A 21,999-nucleotide genomic window follows, 5' to 3' on the forward strand; every position below is an offset into this window, starting at 1 on the left:
CTTCCGGCTCCCAACAGGCCCCGTGCGGCCGCAGATGGGCGTCTGCTCACCCTTTCTGGGCCTGAAGGAGCCGCAGATGCCAGATGCTGTCCCCTCCTTGAAGGGCGTGGATGGGACCCCCCCCCCCCCACCCAGTGCGGGCTCAGTCTCCCCGAGGACACCCCCCTTTGGTTCCACCAGGCAAGTGCCGGGGCGGGCACAGGCCGAGGAAAAGGGTCTCCACAGGCAGCCAGCAGCAGAGCGGGGGAGCAGGATGCAGAGGTCGGGGGCCCACAGGGCCGGGCTGCAGACACCGGGGTGACGGTGAATCTGGGAGGGCGAGAGCACGTGGGCTGCCCGAGGGGGTGGGGAGCACGGGGAGCAGCCGGCTCAGCAGTTCCAGGAAACTGCTCCGGGCCAAGCACATCCCCCCCACCTCCGAGAACCTCTGCGAACCTTCCAGCCCAGCGCCAGCCCCCGCAGCCTCCGCCGCTGCGGGGAGACACGGGAAAGAGGCAGGAAGCCGACAGGGAGAACCTTCTCGGGCTTGCGAGGCGGCGGCCGGGCAGAGGGGTCAAGCGGACAAGCGGGTGGAAGGACAGACAAATGGGCCAGACAGAATACTTTGCCCACAAGATGCCTTGTGGGAATTTTATTATATAGAGTGTAAAATGAATTGTCAGTCAAATAAAAAGAACATCTTTTTAAAACAACATGCATAACATTTTCGAATTTTTTTTTTAATAGTTAGACATTTCAAGCATTATAAAGAAAACAGGAGGAAAAAACAGAATACGTGACTTCAGCACATTTCAAACGGAATGTCCCTCAGGTCAATTAAAAATGCAAGAAAAAAATAGCTTCAATTCCGTTTTCTTTAAAAATACAGGTTATCTGTACAAGATACATACTACAGTAAACATTGGAAATCATAGTATCCCTTTTATTAAATCAAAATTATTTAATTCATACTGTGGTTAATACTAGATTTATTTATTCATCTAATCTGACAAATATTAAAATATTTAAAAGAAAAAAAGCAAAAAACACCTTGGAATTAAAAAATAGTTACTACATTTGTATATGGTTTAATGTTCCACAGTGTTTGTTAAAAGTTATATCGAATTTCTTCTTAATATTAAAAATAACAGTATTTATACTTCTGAGAGAATAGAGAAAAGTTTTGTTTTGTTTTTAAAACAAGCTTGGAGGTCTTAGATACACAACTTCAACCAGTCACGGAAACATGAAAAAAATCTAAACACAGACACATTTTTATATTACGCTTTAGAACTCTAGAAATTATACAAACCCTATCAAATGCCCCCGCCCAGACCCGTCGGACAGTAACACAGTTATCTGCCTCAATTCAGAATTCACATAATTACAATACATAATAGTTCAGTTTTTTAAAAAAAATGCAATAAAACCAGACGGCCAAGGTACAAGAAATTAGAATACATTGAATGAATTTACACATTTAAGAATATTTAAATACTGTTTAAAATTTTTTAAAAAAGAATTTGTTACAGAACACCTAAGACTTCCAAGCCACTCTGTGTTGCCAAAAAAAAAACAAAAACAAACTGTGACTGAAAAGACACACAAGGGACGAAACGGGCCAGAGGTGCCGGAGGTCCCTGCCCTGGGCTGGCCGGGCAGCGCCCGAGACGGGAGACGACGGACAGTTGGACGGAAAGGAGACGGATGACCAGCAATTTTTAGTAACTAATTTCCCAGATTTTTAGAAAAAGTCTGTTAATCTAAATATAGTGTTTCACAGAACAAAACAAAGGATCTTCATCCAAAGGTTTGCAAATCTAAAAACCTCTGTTACAAACAGGATTCGTTCACGGTGGTTCCGGGGAGACGGCGTGGCCGCAGCCCTACTGCTCCTGCGGATGGACATACAGGTGAGGGGTCAGGGCTGGGAGGGGCTGGCCTGAGCCCACTGGCCGGGGGCCGCGGGGTGCCACGACCCCACCCCCTACTACCGATGCCCGGGGTGGCAAAGCCTGGCGCCTTCCTTCACGGCCGGGGAAACTGAGGCCCAAGGGCCCGATGGGGCGGGACCCGGCCCACAGCAGCTTTTCAGGTACGTGTGGGGGTCCGACCCCGCCCCCTTCCTGGGGCTGTGCTGTGGGGCGCCCAGGGGGCTGGCGTGGTACCCACCTGGCTGTGGGCCTGCGCCTGCCCGAGGCTCTGCCCGTAGAAGGCGACCTGCTGCCGGTAGTACTCGGCCCAGGCCAGGCTGTAGTCCGGCGGGGAGCTGGCCGGGGGTGCCGCGCTGGCCGCGTGACCTGAGGACCGGAGAGCCGCATTGAGGGCCCCGCCCCCGTCCCGCCTCCCTGGGGGTGGCTGTGTGTGGGGTTGGAGGGCCGGGCCCAGGTCTGGGGTCCTTGGCTGGGAGGATTCCTGGGCCCGCCCGAGTGGCCCGCACCCCATGGGGCCAGCACGTGGGGGCTCCTGGGCAACCATCACACAATGCTTTTCTTCTCCCTTCAAAGACTGAGCTCAGAAGAAAAGCCCTCACCCCCTCTTCCAACTCGGGGCGCCCCCCCATCACCTTCCACCTGTCCTGAAGCAACATGGGGGGGCGTGGGGGTGGAGCAGGGGGAAGGGATGGGCAGGCAGGGGCTGGGGGCGAGGGACACTCACTCTGCTTTTTGTAAAACTCTTCCCAGGCCTTGCTGTAGTCGGGCTGGCCGCTCTGCGGCTGGCTCTGCTGGCCTGTGTGGAGAGACAAGCGCAGGCGGTCAGTGTCACGGGCCAGGCTGGGGGCCTGAGCGCCTGGCCCGGGCTCCACTTGCCACGCCGTGGACTCCACTTCTTGGGGCCGCCCAGCTGACCTCCGGGACAGGAGGCCGGCAGCCGAGCACCCTGCCCCTGCCGAATTAGGGGAGGGCCTGGTGCCCAGGCAGGTGAGGGGCTGGCAAGGGACCTGGCCGCACCCCTGCCAAGACCTTTGTGCTGTTTGGGGGCCACACCCAGCTGTGTGAAGGGCTGGGGTAACGATCCGGGTTGGCCGCGGGCAAGGCAGACGCCCTCCCTCCAGAGCTGGACGAACACCCTGGCCTGCACCCAGGTGTGTCGCCACGGGCGAGTCACGGGAGCCAAGAGACCCCCGGAACAGAGGAACGGCATGACCCTGAGGGACAGGGGGCAGCAGGTCCTCTGAGCCGGGCACTGCCCGTGGGCACGGGGACCAGGGCCAGCCCTGGCCTGCAGCGAGGTCTCTGTGGGTGGGGCTGGCACGGTGCCCCCTCCGGGGTCTCGAGGACCTCCCTGCAGACACAGGTGCCCGGGCGTGTGTCCACATGTGTCCACACTGGGTGGCTCCAGGCGGTGCTGGAGGGAGGGTAGGGTGGGGAGGGCGCCCTCGAGCACTTACTTGGGGCCTGCTGAGAGGGCGGCTGCCACGGCTGGTAGGTGCTGCCCCAGCCCTGCGTCAGGAAGGCCGGGGGGCCGCTGTGCGGGATGAGAGGGTCACTGTGGGGGTGGGGGCCCCTGCTCCGCCCACCCGTCCGCGCAGCCCCCGCCGAGGACACTGACCTCACAGGGCCGCTGTGCGGGTTCCCGTTCACCTTGGCGGCGAGGCTGGGGAAGCACCCTGAGCTCCGGGCCGGGAAAGTGCTGGAAGGAAGCACAGGGCCGAGCCAGGTGAGGGCCTCCCGGGCCACGGGGGTCACCGGCTGCCCACCCGCCCGCACCTGGGGCCGAGACCACTCACCTGGGGTGGGCAGTGGGCGGCGGGCCGAAGGGGCTCTGTCCAAAGGCGCCTGGAGCTCCAAGACCTGCACCCTGTGGTGGGCACACATGGGCTCTTATGGCTGCTGCTGGCTCCTCTGCCCAGCCCCCGGGGGTCCCTACAGTCTCAGCTAGCTGCCCTCCCTGGGGGCCACGGCACCCCCAGCTGCTCCTGACACCAGCAGGGCTGCCCTGGCGTGTCCCCCGGGGACCGGCCTGCTGGGCCAGGCTATGGCTCTCTGCCTCCATCAACTGTCCCTCCTTTATCTGAAACAAGCCATAGTCGGCGGGCGCTGCCCGGCCAGGCCATCATGGCCCCAGCCGTTCCCCTAAGCCAGCAGGCCCCCGGCCGCTGTCCTGCCCCGGGGCCCTGGGACATACCCCGACTTTCTCGTCGATGAGGTGCCGGGCCACCTCGATCTGCTGGGGCACGCCCCGGATGGTGAAGACGCGTAGGCCGGGGTCAGTGCTGGGGGGCGGGTTCCGCTGCAGCTCCACGTGGGCCCCCGACTGCTGGTTTATGCTCTTGATGTTCTCGCCGCCTGCGGGCGGGCAGCGGGTGTGAGTGGCCGCAGGGTCCAGGGCCCCCACCCGCACAGGAGAGGCGTGTACCCCATCAGTTCTGAAAGTGAGTTGGGTGCGGGGGCAGCCTCCGCCCCACTGCTACAGAAAAGCGTCCGGGAGCCCGCTGGACTGTCCGCAAGTGACTGTCCTGGTGGCTACACACATGGGGGCTCAGCGGCCCGGAAAGGCACCGAGTGAGGGGACCAGGCTTGCAGCGGCCCGCCAGCCCCATCTCCCTCCATGGGTCACATGGCCACGAGCCTGTAACAGCCTGGCTTGTCCCCCCCAAGCCCTTGCCTCCTCCTAGGGGACGGGTCCAGACAGAGGCAGACCAGGAAGGGGTCAGGAGAACTGGGGGAAAGTCGGACTCAGCGACAGTCCCAGTCTCTTAATGAAATTTGCGTAACAAAAGCCCCACGGGGTAACAAAGGTTTGATTCTTCTTTTGAAACATTTCCAGGAACTTACAGACCTGGGGTCTCCCCCAGGACAAGTCTGGGAATGGCACGGTAGGGCTGTGGGCAGCGGAGGGCAAGGCCACGGGCGAGGGCCCATCTCTGGCCTCCTCCCAGTGAGGGCCCCGCCCAGCACCCCCACAGCTAGGGGCTCTGCAGCTGGTGCCCGTTTTCACGGAGAAGGGACCTGCCGGGCTCCAGCCCGAGTCTCGGGGTCTGGGACTCGAGATCCGCCTGGAATTGGATCCGGCTTTAGTTAGGCATCGCCCATCTTGTGCGGGGACAGCAGTGGCCAGCACCACCGCTGGGGGCGTGAGCCCTGCACGCAGCCTCGCTGCCCAGCAACGGCGTTTTAGGGGAGCAAAGCTAAAGCCCAGGACGATGCCCCTCCCTGCACCCCCAGCCTCTGCTTGGGGTCACTTGCTCCGGAGTCAGGAGCACAAAAGGGCGCGTGTGTCTGGGACTGAGAACCCCAGACGTCCCCTTTCCCAGCCTCGGGGCCGTCGAGGGAGCGGGGTGGGAGTGGGGGCGGGGGCCCAGGGGCCGTGTGGGGCCGGAAGGAGTTAATTGAAGTTCATCTTCTTTTAGAATGAGGTCAGCGGCTTGGCACATGGGGGCTGTGTATAGACTCATTCAGCGCTGGCTCCATTCTGCCACCTGATGGGGGACAGAGACAGCCCACCAGCGGCCCCCCGGCTGGACGTGAAATCGTAAAGCAATTAATCAAGGCCACTAAAAGGCCGGCTGACAGGAGCGGGCTGGCCAGGCTATCTGCCCGATGGCCGTGTTTATCATGGAAATCCAGGCCCTGCGTGAGGCTGCTCTCTCTGCCTCGCCTTTCCCAAGGAGACGCGGCTCAGACCGGCCCCCGAGAGCCCCCCAGAGTCCTGGGCTTTTGAGGTGCTCCGGGGGGCCGCCGGGGAGCCCACGCCCACTGTCCTGCCCAGGAGCAAGAGATGGGCGGGTGGCGGAAGCCTCTGCCTCACATGGAGCAGACCTGGGCGTTACCCTTGGATGGTTGGGCGTCCCTCGAGTGCCACCAGGAGCCCCCCTCCAAGAAAAGGGGGTTTCCAGGCCACACCTGGAAGTGCTGGGGGCAACTCGCACAAGGCTGGGTTGGTGCCCGAGTCTGAACAGGGTTGGGTGGCCCCTGGTGCCAGACAGCGGGAATAGGTGGGGAGATGCCGGCAGCAACGGGGCTCAAATGGGCCCACACTGTCCCGAGGGCCTCAGACATGAACTGGGAGGAAATTTTGGAGCGTGAGGCTGCGGCCCGGCCGTCTGTGGACGAGGGGAGCCCAGATCTGCCAAGGGCCCCACGCCGGGCGCAGAGGCCCTCACTCGCACCCGCCTGGCTCACAGCAATGTGGACAGGCCTTGTGCAGAGGCCCTCACCCCCGCCTGCTCGGCACAGCAGTGTGGACAGGCTGCGGCAGGCACCTCCCTTCCTGCTCCCGCAAATAGGCCACACCACCCTGCAGCCACAAGCCGGCTCAGCTACACGGCCCTTAATCGCCTGAGCTCACAGAAGGATTCACCCCACCCCCCTAACACCTCCCCCGCTGTGGGCACCTGCCTGCCCTGCCAGGCTGCAGTGCTGAAGTGCCCTGGAACCAGGGGAGACGAGCACGGCAGCGGCGAGAGCCTCGAAGGTGGCCCTGAGCTCACCTTTGCCGATGACGAGGCCGCACTTGTCGGCGGGCACTGAGTACGTGATCTCCTGCAGGCCCCCGGGCGCACCCATGCTCCAGTCCCCGCGGCTGCGGCCTCGTCCCCGGGCCACCGCCAGGCCCCCGAAGCCGTCTCTCTCCTGGGAACGAGGACAGGACGAATCAGGATTCATCTCCACTGCGCCCACCGGCTCTCCCGGCAGAGAAGGGACAGGCGTCCTCGGCGCCATGCTTGATGCTGGCCCGTCCCCCCAAACAACTGCCGCACAGTGCCCGATGCAATCACCCAGACAGTGTCCAGCAGGCACGTCTGAAATCTGTGGGGCAGCCACACTGGGTGACTTCTGGCTACCTCCATCCAGACCACCTGGGACAATGACTCAGACCCGCTGACTCTGTCCCTAGCAAGGGGTCTCAGGGCACTCTAAAGGCAGGGTGGTCATCCTCTCCTGCCTCCCCCCGCAAAAGCTTGAGGGGTGCAAGCGAGTGAGGCCTTGGTCTGTGGCCTCTGACACCCTCTGGGGTGTTCCCTTACCAGGGTCCACCACAGCCATGGTCGGAGCCCCCGCGTCAGCCTCAGGGGATGCCCGGGAGGAACGGGGAGCGGCAGGGAAGGGAGAAGTGGGTGGGCAGGGGAAGAAGGGCGGGCAGCAAAACCTGCGCGAGGGGACAGCTGAGGGCATGGGAGCGCTTCCTGAGACAGTAACAAGCAAACACAGCAGTCTGGGAAGCTGGGACTCTGTCCGTCTGTCCGTCTCTCCCTCTCTCACTCCATCCCCCCCGCTTTGGGGTAAGCCTTGGACACTGGGGGAGGCTCGTCCCTGTGTCCCGGCTCACGGGTTCCCTCTGACACAGGCAGCCAGAGGCAGAGCGCCCGCCACGAAGGGGCAGACCCGGCCTCCCACGGACCCCCGGCAGACCTGGCCCCCCCCGGGTCCCCGCAGCCCCACCTGCCAAGGCCCGGGAGGAAGAACAACCAGGCCCCTTGGCTGCTCTCCTTAGAGGGTCACCTGTGAGGGGCCCCCAGGAACCCCCAGGCGAATGACAGGCTCCTGGTGCAGACCTCATGTCTGGAGACAGGTGGCAGCCTGGGCTCAGTGTCGCCTCTGGCTTCTGGCAGCAGCCCCCCATTCTGAGCCCTCCACCTGGGGTCCCCCAACAGCCTCGGGTCTGAGTCCTCCACCGGGGGTCCCCGAGCAGGACGCGCTGCAGCTATGAGCAGGGGGACCACACGTGCAATTCTGATTCTCGGCGACCCACACGGTGTTTAGCCGGAGTCTGAACAGAAAACCGGCGGGTGTGGGTACGGGCGGCACGAGCGCTGGACTCTGGACAGAGGTGGCCAGAGCACCGGGCCCCGTCCCCAGGGCCAGGGCTCGACCCACCTGAGCTGTAAGGATGAGCTCGCTGATGACGTGCGCCGCGTGCTGACACCGGTCGGGGGGGCCCATGACCTGGGCAGCCCTCTCCGGACTGATCCCGTCATCTGCGGAACGAGAAGGGGGTGAGGGGAACTTCAGGAGGAAGACAGGCCAGGCCGGGGTGCGAGCCACAGCCCTGACGGGGCCAGGAGGGACTGGCACGGCCACGCCACACCCGCTGCTCTGGCAGCGCCGGCCATGAGAAAGGATGCGACAGAGTGGGCGGGGAGAGGCCAGGAAGCATTGGGCTCCGGCACGGTGCTCGGTTCGAACCGGCATAGCCGTCCAGCTTGAGAGGAGGAAGAGAGGACGACATGAAATAACCCTCCGCCAATCTAGGGAAGCCGTGGAATCCTCGGGAATCTGCTTCATACTAAAGTGGCTTTGTTAAGGGGTCAGGTCACACCCAGCAGCGCGGGCTCACTCCTTGGCTCGGGGTACGAGGTACGCTTGGTTTGTTGTTGGAGAATACCGGGCAAGCTCCATGTGCTTCTGAGGAGGTGGCGTGTCCTCAGAAACCAGCACCAGAGAAGCAAGGCTGGGGAAGGGAAGCGATGCTGGGGGTCAAAATGGAACGGCCACACGCCGGCAAGTGCCTGCTGCCGGGCTGTCTCTCGGGATGCATCTTTGAGTGTTTGCACGAGAGCTGGCATTGGCTGGGTGTGTGGGTGCAGATGCCATAAGGTGCTGAGGACGGCAGCTGGGGTGCTGCATGCAAAGCATGAATTCCAGCCCTTTCTACATCCCCCTGGCTCTGACTTTACTTGAATAAACAGGGGCTGGAACGACAGTCCAGCAGGGAGGGCGCTTTGAATGTGGACAACCCGGGTTCAACCCCCGGCAACCCATATAGTCCCCTGAGCACCACCACAAATAATTCCTGCGTGCAGAGCCAGGAGGAACCCCTGAGCATCGCTGCCGGGTGTGCCCCGCCCCCATAAACAAAAATAGGGGTCACCCTGGTTCTACTCAGCCAATCTGTCCCTTTGAATGGTCGACAGGTTTGCTTTTGCCGCGGCTGAAGTCCAGAGGGTTGGGTTCCTCAGGAAGAAAAGCACCCATTGGGGGCTAGAGCAACAGTCCAGCGGGTAGGGCGTTTGCCTTGCATGCGGCGAACCCGGGTTCGATTCCCGGCATCCCATTAGGGTCCCCTGAACACCGCCAGGAGTGATCCCTGAGTGCAGAGCCAGGAGTGACCCCTGAGCATCTCTGGGTGTGACCCGAAAAGAAATAAAGAAAGAAAAGCCCCCGCTGTACCAAGGCGCTTCCTCTGGGTCTTCACTGCCCCGTGACGGCATCTTCGTTCTCTTTTGGAGCCACTCCCAACAGTGCTCAGTGTGGTCCCTGGCTCTGAGCTCAGGGCTACTCCTGGCAGAGAGCTGGGGGGCCCTGTGGGGGGCTGGGGATGGAACCCAGGTTGGCCGTGTACGAGGTCAGTGTCCCCCTGCCGCCCGCCACTGGACAGCTCCCGCCCAGCCACATGGTCCTGGAGCATCTTTAGTCTTAAGCTGAAGTAGCAGGCAGTGGTTTTTTTTTTTTGGGGGGGGGGTGGGAGGCTCCCAGAATTGCTCTATGGATCTGGGCCACTCTGGGTGACACTCAGCCAACTAAGGGGCCCCAGGAGGTGCCGGGGGCCACCCTCAGCAAGGAGGGGTGCGGGGTGCGGCTGCGGGGCTGGAGCTTGCTTTGGCCACTCAGTCACCCCACTGGCACCAGAGATTTGTTAACAAAAATTCAAAATAATGGAAACTAAAAGTGCCATGTTGGTTGTCCTGATGCTGTTGGCCGCGCAAAGGGAGGCGGGTGGCCGGCTGGGCCGAGGCCTAAGGCCTGAGAGCGGCCGGGGACCAACCTGGCTTGAACTGGATCCTTACTCCCGCGTCGTTCTGGATCTTCTTGATCATTTCCCCATTTCTTCCGATGACGATCCCAACAGCAAACCTGGGCACTGACACCTGAGCAGAGAGACGTCCCCTCAGAGAACCGCGCACACCCGCCTGAGTTCCGGGAGACCCAGGGGACACGCACACACGCGCTACATGCATGTCACACGCACATTTTCTTATGCACACATTAAGACGCTCTCACGTGTTTATTCTCAGGAATCACACACTTCAGAGAGGAAGTATAGTTTTTCCTATTAGGAAAAATGATTTATTGATGGCTTATCCACCCCGATTCTGATAGTGGTTAAACGACTGTAATACTATAAAGGACATTCGATAAACCTCGGGTGTGACCAAACAGCTCGGGAAGCGATCCTAACGGTGCCATATTCCAGACCGAGAGCCCGTCAGAAAGTTGTTTTTGGGGCACACACCCAGCGGTGCTCAGGGGATCATAAAAGGTGCTGGGATTCGAACCCTGGCACAAGCCAGTGCCTCACCTCTGGACACTCTCTCCAGGACCAGCCTTCCTTTTAATTTTCCTCTGCTTTTTTGGGTCACACCCAGCGACGCTCAGGGCTTGCCCCTGGCTCTGTGCTCAGGAATCACTCCTGGTGGTGCTCGGGGGACGTTATGGGATGCCGGGGACTGACCCTGGGTTGGCGCCTGCAAGGCAGAAGCTCTCCCCGCTGTGCTGTTGCTCAGCGCCCCCCTTCGTCTCAGTCCTTGGTAAATACACTTCAGTGGCACTGAGTGAGCTCAGCGCTATACCCGCTGCCAGCTGTGCCCCGGCCTCTCCCTGCCCCCTGGGGTCCTATCTTCCTATGGCACTGGTGGGCCCGCTCTCCTGCGAGCGCCCACAGCCCCCTCTTGTCCTTCAGACAGACGGGAAGGACAGGCCGCGGCGTCTGCCAACACCCGCTTCAGAAGCCGCGTGGCCCCGGGGGTCGGGCAGGCTCAACTCTTCAGCTCTCGCTCCAGCCCAGGCCCCAGGCTCCAGCCCATTCTACCTCCTTCCAGAGGCTTCCGAGCTTGAGGCCAGCAGCTGCCGCCCAGATCACCGAGTAAACCTGGACGGGGTCTGCCTGGCCAGCGGGCCTCATGGGGAGCCCTGAGGCAGCGCTGGAGATGAGACCGGTGGCATGCGGCCGTACCTCTATGCTGCCCGTGCCCATCCGGGAGCTGAAGTCGCGCACGCCTCGGAAGTCGGCCTGGTCCTTCTCCCGGATGATCTCTAACACCATCTCCCGCGCTTGCTGCGAACAGAAGGTTGTTATGGAACAAACGCCGGAACAGACTCGAGACAGCAGAGGGATGACGCCTGGCCTGGGCCCAGAGAGGACAGGGAGACGATGCCCGGACTAGACTGAGAGGGGCCGGGGGGACGACGCCCAGACACTCTCTGCTCAGCCTTGATGCCGGGGCCACGTGAGGGAGAGCCCCAGGCCCATGGGAGGCGTGACGGGCAGTCTTGCTGCCTACAGCTGAAGAAAAGAGGCCACTGAGCCACCGACCCTCACTCCCATCTTAGAAACTCTTTTTACTGGTGGGACCTGACACAGCCAGCGGCATCTCAACGTGTGTGCAGCTACAATACGGAGGAGCGCTGGGGAGTGTTTCCTCAGAGATGGGAGAGACCCCCTGGAGCAAGGAACGGCAGGCAGTGCAGCTGGATGGCAGAGACAAGAGCGTTTGGGACCTAGAGAGGGGCGGGCGAGGGCCCAGCACTGTCAACTGCCAGCCAGAGCCCCTCATCACCTCCTCCCAGGAGCGGGCCTCGGGGCCGACCCTCTGACCCCCCCAGGGCCCTGCCGGTTACCAGGTGGCCTGACACCAGCAGCAACCCCTTGGTCTGAGGGAAAGGCGCACCCTGTCACCGAGCCGCACCCCTGGGGTCACTTTCCTTCTCTCCCACTGCGGTGCCAAGGATCACGCGAACCCAGGGCCGTGGTTGGGCCAAGTACGGGCTCTACCGCTAAGCCAGCTGCCTGGCTCCATCATTTCTTTTCTTTTCTACTCCTTTTGCTTTTCGGGTCATACTTGTTACTCCTGGCTCTGCCCTCAGGAATTACTCCTGGCGGTGATAAGGGATCATATGAGATGCTGGGAATCGAACCCGGGTCGGTTGCATGCAAGGCAAATGCCCTACCCACTGTACTATTGCTCCAGCCCCTCTTTTTCACTTTTAATGGACATTTTGGAGGGAGCCGCACCCAGTGATGCTCAGGGCTAACTCCTGAAGGGCTTGGGGGACCCTAAGGGGTGTCAAGTGCTTGGTCGGCTGCATGTGAGGGAAGCACCTCCCGCTCCCACCAAAGGCCCAGAGGGGACAGGGGGACGATGCCTGGCCCAGGCCCACCATTTGTGACGGTCCCATAAATGCCGGCCAGGCGAGGCCTGCAGACCAGCCCCGGGCGCCCTACCTGGACCTTGAACGGGTCTCCGGTGATGCGAAGCGGCTTGTCTGCTCCCGTGGGCAACGGGCCGTCCTGGATCATGACCATTTTCACTCCCGTCCGCTCCTGTGGGCACAGGCACATGGGCCTCAGCAGCGAGGCACAAGCTGTGCAGGGTTGTGTGGCCCCTCCCCCACAGCGCACACAGGTGGGCCGAAGCCGGAACGCGCTTCCCTGGGCCCCCTCTTGGTCCGGGGGCACCAGGGGGTCAGCGCTGACTCATCCATGGTCTGCACCTGGTCGGGCACTGGTGCCACAATCTCTGCTCAGAGAGGAGCACAGCAAGGAGAGGGAAGCACCCGACTCCCATGCCAGAGGGGAGCACGGGAGCATCTACCCCGCATTCCAGGTGAAGGGGATGCTTCGGAGGAGCACCCAGGCCCTGGCGTGGAGCAATTCCAGGCGCATGGGTGAGCCCCCCGAGAGGTCACCCTGCCCGCAGTCAATCTCTGGAGTAACTGGGCAGCAGGCAGGGGCCAGTGCAGGAGACAGGCACTGACTGGCACGGGCCCCTGGAGTGTCCCCGACTCCGGCCTAAGCATACCCCCCACCAAGAGGGGTGCCGCTGGCTCGCCGCAGAGCAACGCAGACGCACGCGGGCGGGCTCACACACCTGCAGCTGCTTTATCGTCTCCCCTCCTTTGCCGATGACCAGGCCCACTTTGGACGCGGGGATGAGAAGCTCCTGGACCGTGCTGCCGGCGTCCACGTCGCTGTGGAAGCCGGGCCCGTTGCGGCAGCGCTCCACGATCTGTCCCAAGAGCCGCTTGGCTTGTCTTGAGAGGGGGAAGAGAAGCAAGAGACGCGGCGTCAGGGGGATGCCAGACCCCGCGGGGACACTGGGGCGCCGCCAGCCAGCGCCGGCCCTGGCCCCGAGGCCTCTGCCATCCTCCATGGCCGGCTGGAAGTGAAACGCCGCACGCCCCGCAGTGGCGCCCCCACATGGACGGAACCTGGAGGAGGGCACCGTCGGGCCTGGGGCCACCTCCGACCCGCGGGCACGGGATCCAGTCCTGCAGGCCACACCCACCAGCTCCAGCACAGTGAGGGCGGGGAGAGAAGACAGACAGAGACAGGAAGCAAGCGAGCCCCGTGTGCACCCCGACCCCACAGGCCACCTCGGTGGCCACGCTGGCCGCTGCCTGACTTTTCGCCGCCTGACTTCTCAGCCAGGTCTGTAGGGCCGAGCCAGGCCGGGCCGAGGCGGTGCAGTTCCGCAGCCCAGTGCACCTGCTCTGTTTCACATGTCAGATCTCCCGGCTCCCGCATCTCAGGTTTTAGTTGGTTAGACTGGACGAGGCCGGAGCTGGGGTCGCCTGGGTCTGTGTGCGGGGTGCAGTGGAGGCAGCCCCCAGCCTAGTGCTGTCACCTGCCAGGGGCCATGTCCCTTTTCTGCACCAGAATCTCTCCTGCCGCTCCCTGCAGTTTGTTCAGCCCCCTGAGCAGGTGTGGCCAGGCCCCAGGCCAGCACACTACAGCTCACGGAGAGCCCTCAAGCCCGCAGCCCGTTGGTCTGACTCCCTGGTAGAACGGGAAGCAGGAAGGGTTAGGAGCGGAAGAAGGAAGAGGAGACGGGCAGGAAGCCGGGTCTGCACGGGCCCAGCATCCCCTCGGTCCTGGCCACTCTCTGCTTGCCTTTGAGATGACCAGCCTTGGGAAGGAAAGGTCGGGCCCGGCTGGACCCCCCGCCTGCCCGGAGCGTGCACCTGCTGCGGGGGCTACTTGGCGTCGCTGGCCGCAGTGTTGTGGCAGAACAAGAGCAAACGCCTCAAGATGCCCCGAAAAATGGAAACGAGGAAACAGCATGACCCGGCAGGTCTGCAAGTTCCGGGTGACACGGCCAGACCTTGCCCAGGAGCCGGGACCTGCCTGGGGGCGCAGGCCCTGCGGGGAGCCAAGCGACTGTTGCCAGGCGCCCCCCAAAAGCCGAGGTGCCTTCTGTTCCAGGCATTGGGCCTTGGAGAAGAGTGACAGTCGGGAAAGGGCTGTGTGGCCCACAGACCTCAGAAGCGCAAAGGGCTGAGCTCCGGGCCAGGAGCAGCTCAGGGTGCCCGCCAGTCCCCCGGCGCTGGCTGCCCAGAGCAGGCTGGTTAGTGCCCTGGCCGGTAACAGGAGACGGCGGCTCCGAGGCACCCCCGGGTGGGGCCAGGTGCCACAGGTTTGAAAAAACTGCTGACCCAGGGCCGGGGCCGGAGATCCGTAGGCACCGGCCTCCCTGTCGGCCTCAGCACTGCTTGCAGAGCTCCTGGGCACAGGCCCTTCCGGTGCTCCCCATCTGGGGAAGGAGGAGGAAGAGAGAAAGGGAAAAGTAAATAAAGGAAACTTACTCAATACTTTCTGGGGTTCCGGTAAGTACACAGGGCCTCTCTGGAATCCCAGAACTCTCTATAAGAAGAACCAAGAAGACGACGGGTGTTGGCGTGCGGCCTCGGGGGCGTCCACGCCGGCCTGCGGAGGCCCCAGGCTCCCACAAAAAAAGACTCGTTTCCGCTCGAGGAGAGACTCGGAAGCCCAGGTGCCCACAGCAGACACAGTCCCGCTGGGCCCAGGTCCGAGCGAACCCTGAGTATGGGGTCACCCAACTGAGTGCACGGCAGGATTGTCCGCAGGCCACTGGCTCCCCAGAGACCAGGGGGAAATCGTTCTCTGCAACATGTGTGATGCTGATTTTGCTCCTTAAAAAGTTTCTTATGCTGGGGGGGAGGGCGGGTAACACAAAGAGAAAGAGGCACCAGTAGTTACTGTGTTCGAGACGCGGGAAAGGACACTAGAGTGGCCTTTCTCCATGTCTTTCTCCACCAAAGACCCTCCTCCACTCACGGAGGGGGGCAGCCTCGAACAGGATGATAAAAATAAAACCACAACAAAATACACCATCTCCCGTCAACTCTCGTCTCCCACGGCCCCGGCCGGGAACGGCTGCGGGCTGACCCCTTGTGGGTCTCTCTCCACGCAGGGCTGGGGGCGGGCAGACGCCATCAGGAGTCCCAGGGCCCCAGGACTCCTCCGGGCGCCACGTGTCTGCTGTGACATTCTGGTGCAGAAAACAGAGGGGCCTCGAGAGCGGGGGTGCAGAGGGCGGGGCCCCGGGCCTCCTGCAGGGTCCCCTGGGAGCCCAGGGCTTGGTCCTGACCCAAGGCCTCACCTCTCTGCTCCTGTCAGTTCCAGCCACACCCGGCTGTGCTCAGGGCTAACTCCCGGCAGGCTCGGGGGGATCGAAAGTGGTGCCGGGGATCCCCGGCTGGCCACGTGCAAGGCAAGTGCCCTCCCCACGGCACGATCCTCCCGGCCCCAAGGCGCCAACTCCTGAGCAACAAGCAAAGCGACTGCGTGGAGGAGCGGCCCGGCCCCCACTGTCCTCCGGCACCCGGGACCTGCAGGTTGGGGGCGGGGTGGTCACTTACCTGAAGCTATCTGAATTTTGCAACCAGATTCTGCTTGAATCCGTGAGATCTGCTCACCTCCCCTGCCAATAACTGAAACACAGTGAAGGGGGTCAGGGCGACTTCCACACCCACCTGCTCCCCCTCCCCCGCCCCGGGGAGGGGCACATGCACGCATTCACAGGTGCGGTGCACTCTGGGCTCAAAGCGTTTCAGGGTTTGGGGGTGAGGGGGTGTGCGGCCCACCCGGCGCTGTAGCCCCCTCTGCCCGAAGACACCTCCCCTGATGGGGGCGCTAGTGAGGCCGGCGTGCAAAGCGTTCCACACGGGGGACTTGCAGAGAGAGGCCATGCACGGGGCAGGCGGGGAGCGGGGGAGGAGGTGGGGTACTTACTAAAGCCAACCATTTTATCAGGTACTTTGAATTCTTCTGTGATTACTGCCCTGAAAACAAAGAACACTGTGTGTGTGGGGAGAAACGCAAGGTAGAGAATCCCGCCGGGCGATAGGACCGTGGGTGTTTGCCTCACATGCAGCCGACCTGGGCTCAGTTATCTGTATGGTCCCCCAGGAGTGATTCCTGAGCACAGAGCCAGGAGGAAGACCTGAGCATCGCGGGGTGTGAACCCCCCCCCAAATAAAAAGGAAAGAAAAAAGCAAAACAGAATCCTGTGGCCGCTCCACAGACCCCCGTGCCCGGGCTGAAGGATGACCGTGAAAACACCCCATGTCCAGGGGAAGGCGGGAGCACCCACAGACCCCTACCCCCTCGGGGTGCTGAAGGGTCAGCGCCATCCTGTCCTGCTGGTCTCCCACTGCCCTTCGTCTCCTCCCTCAGACCCTGTCCCCAGACGACTCCGACAGAATAATGACCAGCCCCCTGATGTCCTCTCTGGCGAATGGACCATCAGCTCCGGGACACGCAGCCTCGGGGGGTCTGGGAGTTGTGTGGGTTTGATCGCGGCGTCCACCCACCCAGCCCCCGCCCCTCCCTCGGCCTGACTGCTCTCCACACTCTCTCCTCGCATCTTGGCTCTGAAGCAGAGATGCTCCAAAGGGGGCCAGTGTCCAGCCGAGGCCTGGCCACTGCTGCCCAGGACAGAGCCGAGCGTTCCCTCCCTCTGCGGGAGCCTCTAGCAAATGCAATTCCGTCCGCCCTCACTGGCCACCCGTCGGCTGCCGGAGACCGGCTGGCACAAGCGCCCCAGCCCACGGGCCCCCTTCTGGGCCTGGGCTCTCGGGCCTTTTCCACCAGCCTGGCTAGTGTGCTGTGGGCCTCACAGCCCCCTCTTCCCAACACCCTAGGAAGCAATTACATCCGAAGTGTTTATTTACCTTAGGACAAAGCTCAAAGCAAATCACTCCTCCCCTAAAATAAATCAGCTTTTCTGGTTTGCTCTGGGGCCACGCCCGGCACTGTGCAGGGGAGGGCGGTGCCAAGGATTCCAAGTGGGCGCAAGGGGCCGGAGGGACAACATGGAGGGCACTTGTCCTGCAGGCAGCTGACCAGGGTTCAACCCCCGACACCCCATATGGTTCGCCGAGCCCTCCAGGGCTGATCCCTGAGCACAGAGCCAGGAGTCAGCCCTGAGCACCGCCAGGCATGGCCACGTGGGAAGCAAGTGTCCCCCCTGCCATGCGCTCCTCCGCCGCCAAAGGCGAGCACTGGGGACCCTCTGTTGAGGGGGGTCAGCTGTCCCGAGGGGGCAGGGTGAGCCGAACAGCCCTCAGGGGGTGCACGGGGTGGGGTCTCGCCCTCTGAGGTGGCTGCAGCCCGTTCTCAGACGCCAGTGCAGGGCGCCTGCATGTGGACACCACCTCCTTGGGAGCCTGTTCTGGGGAACCTGCTAGAAGGACAGCCACACCCCCCCAATCAGGGCAGCTCTCCACCCCAGCGCAGGCCGAGGCCTGTGTGGACAGAGGCAGCAGAGCCAGGGCAATGCAGGAGAGCGTTAGAGACAAGCGTGGCCTCGAGTGTGGTCTAACTCAGTAAACAGGAAACGGCTGGGCCAGAGTGAGAGGCCAGCGGGGAGGGCGTTTGTCTTGTACTCAGCCGACCCGAGTTCAATTCCCAGCATCCCAAATGGTCCCCCGAGCACTTCCAGGAGTGATTCCTGAGTCCAGAGCCAGGAGTAAGCCCTGAGCATCGCCGGGTGTGACCCCAAAAGCCCAAATAAAAAAAAAATAACAGCAAAGTCTTGGCCACCTCACACATGAACTGCCTCACACTTGACTGCTTCTCGGCTACAGGGTGGGTCCGGGCTGCCACAGACAGGCCTCTTGCCTCTCCAGCAAGAGAGCAGTGCCCAGAAGCTTCTATTTTTTTTTTGGGGGGGGGGGTTAGGGGGAAATCCCACCCCTGCCTATGCTCAGGGGGTCATAGGGGGTGTCTGGGAGAGAACCAGGCCAGCACCCCTCCACACACACACAGTCTCTCTCCCCGCCCCCCCTCCCCCCCGCCCAAGCCCCACCAGGAAGTACTCATGAGCAGAGCCAGAAAACCACAACAAATAAACTCAGGTCATTGGGGTGCTAAATCCTCATTACTTAAGGAAATGCAGGGAGGGGAAACTGAGGCAGATTTATCAAGGTTCTTTGGGACATCCCCTCACGTCCTACTGGGTCAGCCTGCTTGCAGGTGGGAGACCAGGCTTCACGGCAGGCCAGGAGGCCCCTGGAGCCGGGCGGGAGGTGACCCCCTCTGCACAGGGGGGCAGCGGGCAGCTGTGAGAGTCTGGGCACGGGGCAGGTTTCCAGGCCCAGGCTGGGCACCGTCCAGCCCCGAGCTGAGCTCTGGCCGCCTTGGAAAAGGGGCAACAGACACTCGCGTCTCCGAGATCTCTCTCGCCCACGGCTCTTCACACCTCCCACCTCTGACTTTCGAGCGCTCTCGTACAGATGGTGGATCAATAAACAATTAGAAATGATCAATAAATAATAAAACATAACCCACTGCTTACCTTTGATGTACCAAGGCCCCTAACTGGTTACCTACTGTGGCAAAGAGAAAGAGAAAAGAAAAATCAAAGCATTAGCACGGATAAACTAACTTCATCCTCACAAGAGTCCTTCCCGGGGCCGGGAAGAAAGGCAGGCGGAAGGCAGGCGAACGGCAATTTAGGCTCAGTGGCTGAGATGAATGCGTTATGTGATACGAAGCAGGAGGGGACGGCGCGCGCGAGCGGCCGGCGCCGGCCCACTGTCCAGCTGAACACAGGATAAGAAATTGATCCGTGTGTCCGCACGCTGAGAGGCCCTGGGAGGAAATCCCGCTGCCCGCACCCCTCCCGCCCCCTCCCTGCCCAGCCTGCAAGGGCTTTGAGCGAGCGAGGCTCCCTCTCTCTTTCTCAAACAAATGAGCAGGTCTCAGCAGCTTTGTGCAGGGCTGCTCCCGCAGCTGCGGCTCCCGGCACATATGTCCTTGCCAGCCCCCTGCCCCTCCCCTCCCTATCTGCCACCCGGGGTTCAAACCTGCAGCCCCCAGGCCCCCCTCGGGAGCAGGCAGTAATAGCAGGGGCGCTGGGGACGAGCATTTTGAGGGGCGACCGGCGGGCGCCACCCAACTGCTGTGGCACTGCCACCAAACCACTCTGGCTCCCAGTCCCTCTCCCAGTGACCGGCTCCTTCCCCAGCCAGCAGCAAGAACGGGCCGCGGTGCTTCTCTGGTGCTTCTCTTCTGGAAAGCGCGGAGGAGCAGAGAAAGGCCTGATGTGGGAAGAGCCAAGGGCCTCGGGGAGGTGCGGGGCGAGGGCCCCGCCGACCTGGTGACTCTCTTCCACTCCAACTCAACCCGCGACCGAACGTGGAAGGCAGATGGTGCCTGGGAGGCAGCGGCGCAGATAGCAGGTTTCGGCGGCATCGCGGCGCATCTGATCGATAGCCAGGGAGCGCCTGCAGCCCAACACTGCCGCCACGTTGCCCGTCTTGAAAGAAGACGCTCGCGTGCACGACCGCCTGAAATGGTCCCTTTGTGTTCATGCAGCCTGGACCGAGAGGCGCTACACCAGGTGTGCGAGCCCGGGTGTGTGAACACTGGAGCGAGAATCCAGGACCAAAAGTCTGGATGTGTGAGCACTGGGGCAGGAGTCCAGGACCAAAAGCCAGGACTGTGAGCACGCACAGGGCCCCAGCAGAGCGTGGCCATCAGCAGCACAGGCCCCCAAACTCCCCCCAGGTGTGGGGGATGTGACCTCCCCTGTCACTGCCCGCTCGGGCTGATGCTGTCACTGCAGACAGGAAACACGAGTGGCGGGGTGAGAAGACTGTGGGCCTGGGCCTGAGCGGGGAGAGGCCAGAGATGAACGGTCTGGGCAGCCCCAGAAACCAGGCAAGGGCAGCCGGGTACAGATGAGCACAGGCCGCAGGAAGTCTGGGCCGGCCGCACACTGGCAGCCCTGGACAGCAGTGTCCCTGCCGCCCTCCCTGTGCCAGTCCTGAGCCAAGGCTAAAGGCAGCACTGAGGGCTCTGTCCCTCTGACAACAGCCTGGTTTGGCGCCTGTGAAAGCCAAGGGCAGCGGAGAAGGGGTGCTGGGCTGAGGCAGTGCCAACCCAGAGCGGGTGTCCGGGCCCTCACGCGAAGGGCCTGGGAGGGCGGCCAGCGGCAAACACCTTTCAGGTCCAATTGGACGCTAACTACCGTCATTTTACCGTGAAGTGAAAAACGCTAACTAAAATCCGATCCACTTGCCCTCAGTGGCGCCTACTGGTGGCCCAGGCTGCACCTGGCCCCAAGGCACGCTACAGCTCCAGGCGAAGGCAGGCGCAGACACTCACACCCGGATGAGGCTCCGCACACAGCGCCTGCCTGGCCCCATGAACCCGAAGCCACAGGTCAGGGGACAAGCTGCTTGTCGCCAGCATTTGGCTGCAGAAGCCACACTCTGCGGGTCTCAGGAGGGCGTCAGCCCCACAACTATGAGGAAAAGTCTTCACCCCCTCCCCCAAGAAGCTCACCAACTACCTGTCACCGTGTCCAAGGTCACACGCTGCAGCGAGAGACAGGGGCCCCGGCCGCTCAGAATGCATGCAGCTGCAGCTGCAGGGCTCAGTGGTGGCCAGACAAAGGGCAGAGCTGACCTGCGCCCACAGGTCTGAGAAGCACCTGCCGAGCCCTGGACGAACCCAGGTCCCTGCCAGCCCGGCTACGGCCAGCGGGACAGCCACGCGGCAGGGCGGGGATTTCGGCAATCTGCAGAGTTTTTAAAAAGCTTCTCTGAGCCCCAGGACAGCACAAAGGCTCCCAGTGTTCCGGGCTGCAGAACGCTGAGCAAGGCACAAAGTCCGAGGGCCGCGGGTGGGCAGCAGAGGGGGGCCGGAGACCAGGCCTGCCCCAGGTGAGAGGGAGTTCAACCCCCACAAGGGGCCTTTCTGGGGCGGCCAGCAGGAGCCCCGGGTATGACCCTCCCCATGTCCAGTGCAGGCCCAAGGACTAACCCAGCGACGCCGGAGTGAAACGAGGTGGGGGGATGAGCTGAGGGGCCGCGTGTCTTACTCAGGCCAGGGCCTCAGACCCACCGCACAGCAGGTAAAGCACTTGCACTGCACACGACTGGCCTGAGGTTGGTCCCTGACACCTTAGAGGGTCCCCAGCCTGGCCAGGAGGGATCCCTGAGCAGAGCCAGGAGTCAGCCCTGAGCATGGCCAGGTGTGCCCCCCCCCCCCCCCCAAATGGACTGATGTTTAGCAAAACAGAAAGAAGTGGAGGGGACGTGGTGGGACGGCAGGTGCTCAGCACGGGCAGGGTTGGGGAGGAGGCCAGGGCTAACCGCACCCCCCCCCCCCCCCCGGAGTCCAAGCAACAGGGAAAAGAGCTCAAGCTCTGAAAAGCAGCTGCGACGCGCAGGCATCAGAGGATGAGGGGTGTGTGTCGGCTCCTGCCAGTCTCCCGCACTTGAACGCAGTGTATGAACGAGTTCTGGCGGAGCTCAGAGCATCCCTCATACCAGCGCCTAAAGCCGGGAGATGCTGTATGGTGCCCCAAAGCCCCCTAGGAGGCCAGTCCTGCCACTCGGCCAGCAGAGTGAGACAGACCAGGCAGCAACCGGCTCGGGCCAGGGTCCAGCCTGTGGGGCCGGGGTGGGGGTGAGGGTGCCCATGGCACTTTCTCGTGCCTTCCCCTACAGGGCTGCAGTGGCCATGAGCTTTGGGGATTGGGCTGGCCTCAAGAGGCCCTGGGGTGCTCACGGGTGGAAGTTTGGTCCTTTCACCGCTGAGGACAGTCTGTGGCTGGGCACGCCATGGGATTTTGGTCTGCAGCTCTGGGCAGGCAGGTGCCGGGGCGAAGTTCTGTTCACTCCCACCACAGAGATGCTTTCGCAAAGCTCCTCAGGGGCTCCTACCCCCCACCCCCACCCCATGGAACCCTCGAACTCAGTGACGATCACAAGCCCCAGTGAGCTCACGGCTTGGTTGGGCCAAGGTTGCACATGCCAGCCAGAT

The 21,999-nt window shown here is 62.2% G+C and overlaps 1 protein-coding gene across 5 annotated transcripts in view; it reads right to left on the reverse strand.

Moving 5' to 3' along the window:
- Nucleotides 1-599: 599 nt before the first annotated feature.
- The window catches only part of FUBP3 (far upstream element binding protein 3), a 37,098-nt gene continuing 15,698 nt past the window's right edge, over nucleotides 600-21,999 (reverse strand). For 2 of the 5 annotated variants that reach the window (XM_056108926.1, XM_056108929.1), the window contains exons 3-19: nucleotides 18,521-18,551; nucleotides 15,955-16,004; nucleotides 15,582-15,653; nucleotides 14,505-14,562; nucleotides 12,791-12,953; nucleotides 12,145-12,243; nucleotides 10,876-10,977; nucleotides 9,688-9,790; nucleotides 7,800-7,900; nucleotides 6,413-6,554; nucleotides 4,108-4,268; nucleotides 3,710-3,780; nucleotides 3,532-3,612; nucleotides 3,371-3,447; nucleotides 2,638-2,709; nucleotides 2,152-2,279; nucleotides 600-1,874 (exon numbers count right to left, since the gene is read on the reverse strand). In XM_056108926.1, coding sequence (XP_055964901.1) covers nucleotides 1,866-1,874; nucleotides 2,152-2,279; nucleotides 2,638-2,709; nucleotides 3,371-3,447; nucleotides 3,532-3,612; nucleotides 3,710-3,780; nucleotides 4,108-4,268; nucleotides 6,413-6,554; nucleotides 7,800-7,900; nucleotides 9,688-9,790; nucleotides 10,876-10,977; nucleotides 12,145-12,243; nucleotides 12,791-12,953; nucleotides 14,505-14,562; nucleotides 15,582-15,653; nucleotides 15,955-16,004; nucleotides 18,521-18,551 — 1,520 coding nt within the window. In that variant the 3' untranslated portion in view covers nucleotides 600-1,865. Of the gene's footprint in view, nucleotides 1,875-2,151; nucleotides 2,280-2,637; nucleotides 2,710-3,370; nucleotides 3,448-3,531; nucleotides 3,613-3,709; nucleotides 3,781-4,107; nucleotides 4,269-6,412; nucleotides 6,555-7,799; nucleotides 7,901-9,687; nucleotides 9,791-10,875; nucleotides 10,978-12,144; nucleotides 12,244-12,790; nucleotides 12,954-14,504; nucleotides 14,563-15,581; nucleotides 15,654-15,954; nucleotides 16,005-18,520; nucleotides 18,555-21,999 lie in introns of all 5 variants that reach the window. The other 3 variants (XM_056108925.1, XM_056108927.1, XM_056108928.1) reach the window with 3 other exon arrangements.

This window comes from Sorex fumeus, unplaced genomic scaffold (genome assembly GCF_029834395.1).
Source record: "Sorex fumeus unplaced genomic scaffold, SorFum_2.1 ptg000233l, whole genome shotgun sequence".
NCBI classification, from domain to species: Eukaryota; Metazoa; Chordata; class Mammalia; order Eulipotyphla; family Soricidae; genus Sorex; species Sorex fumeus.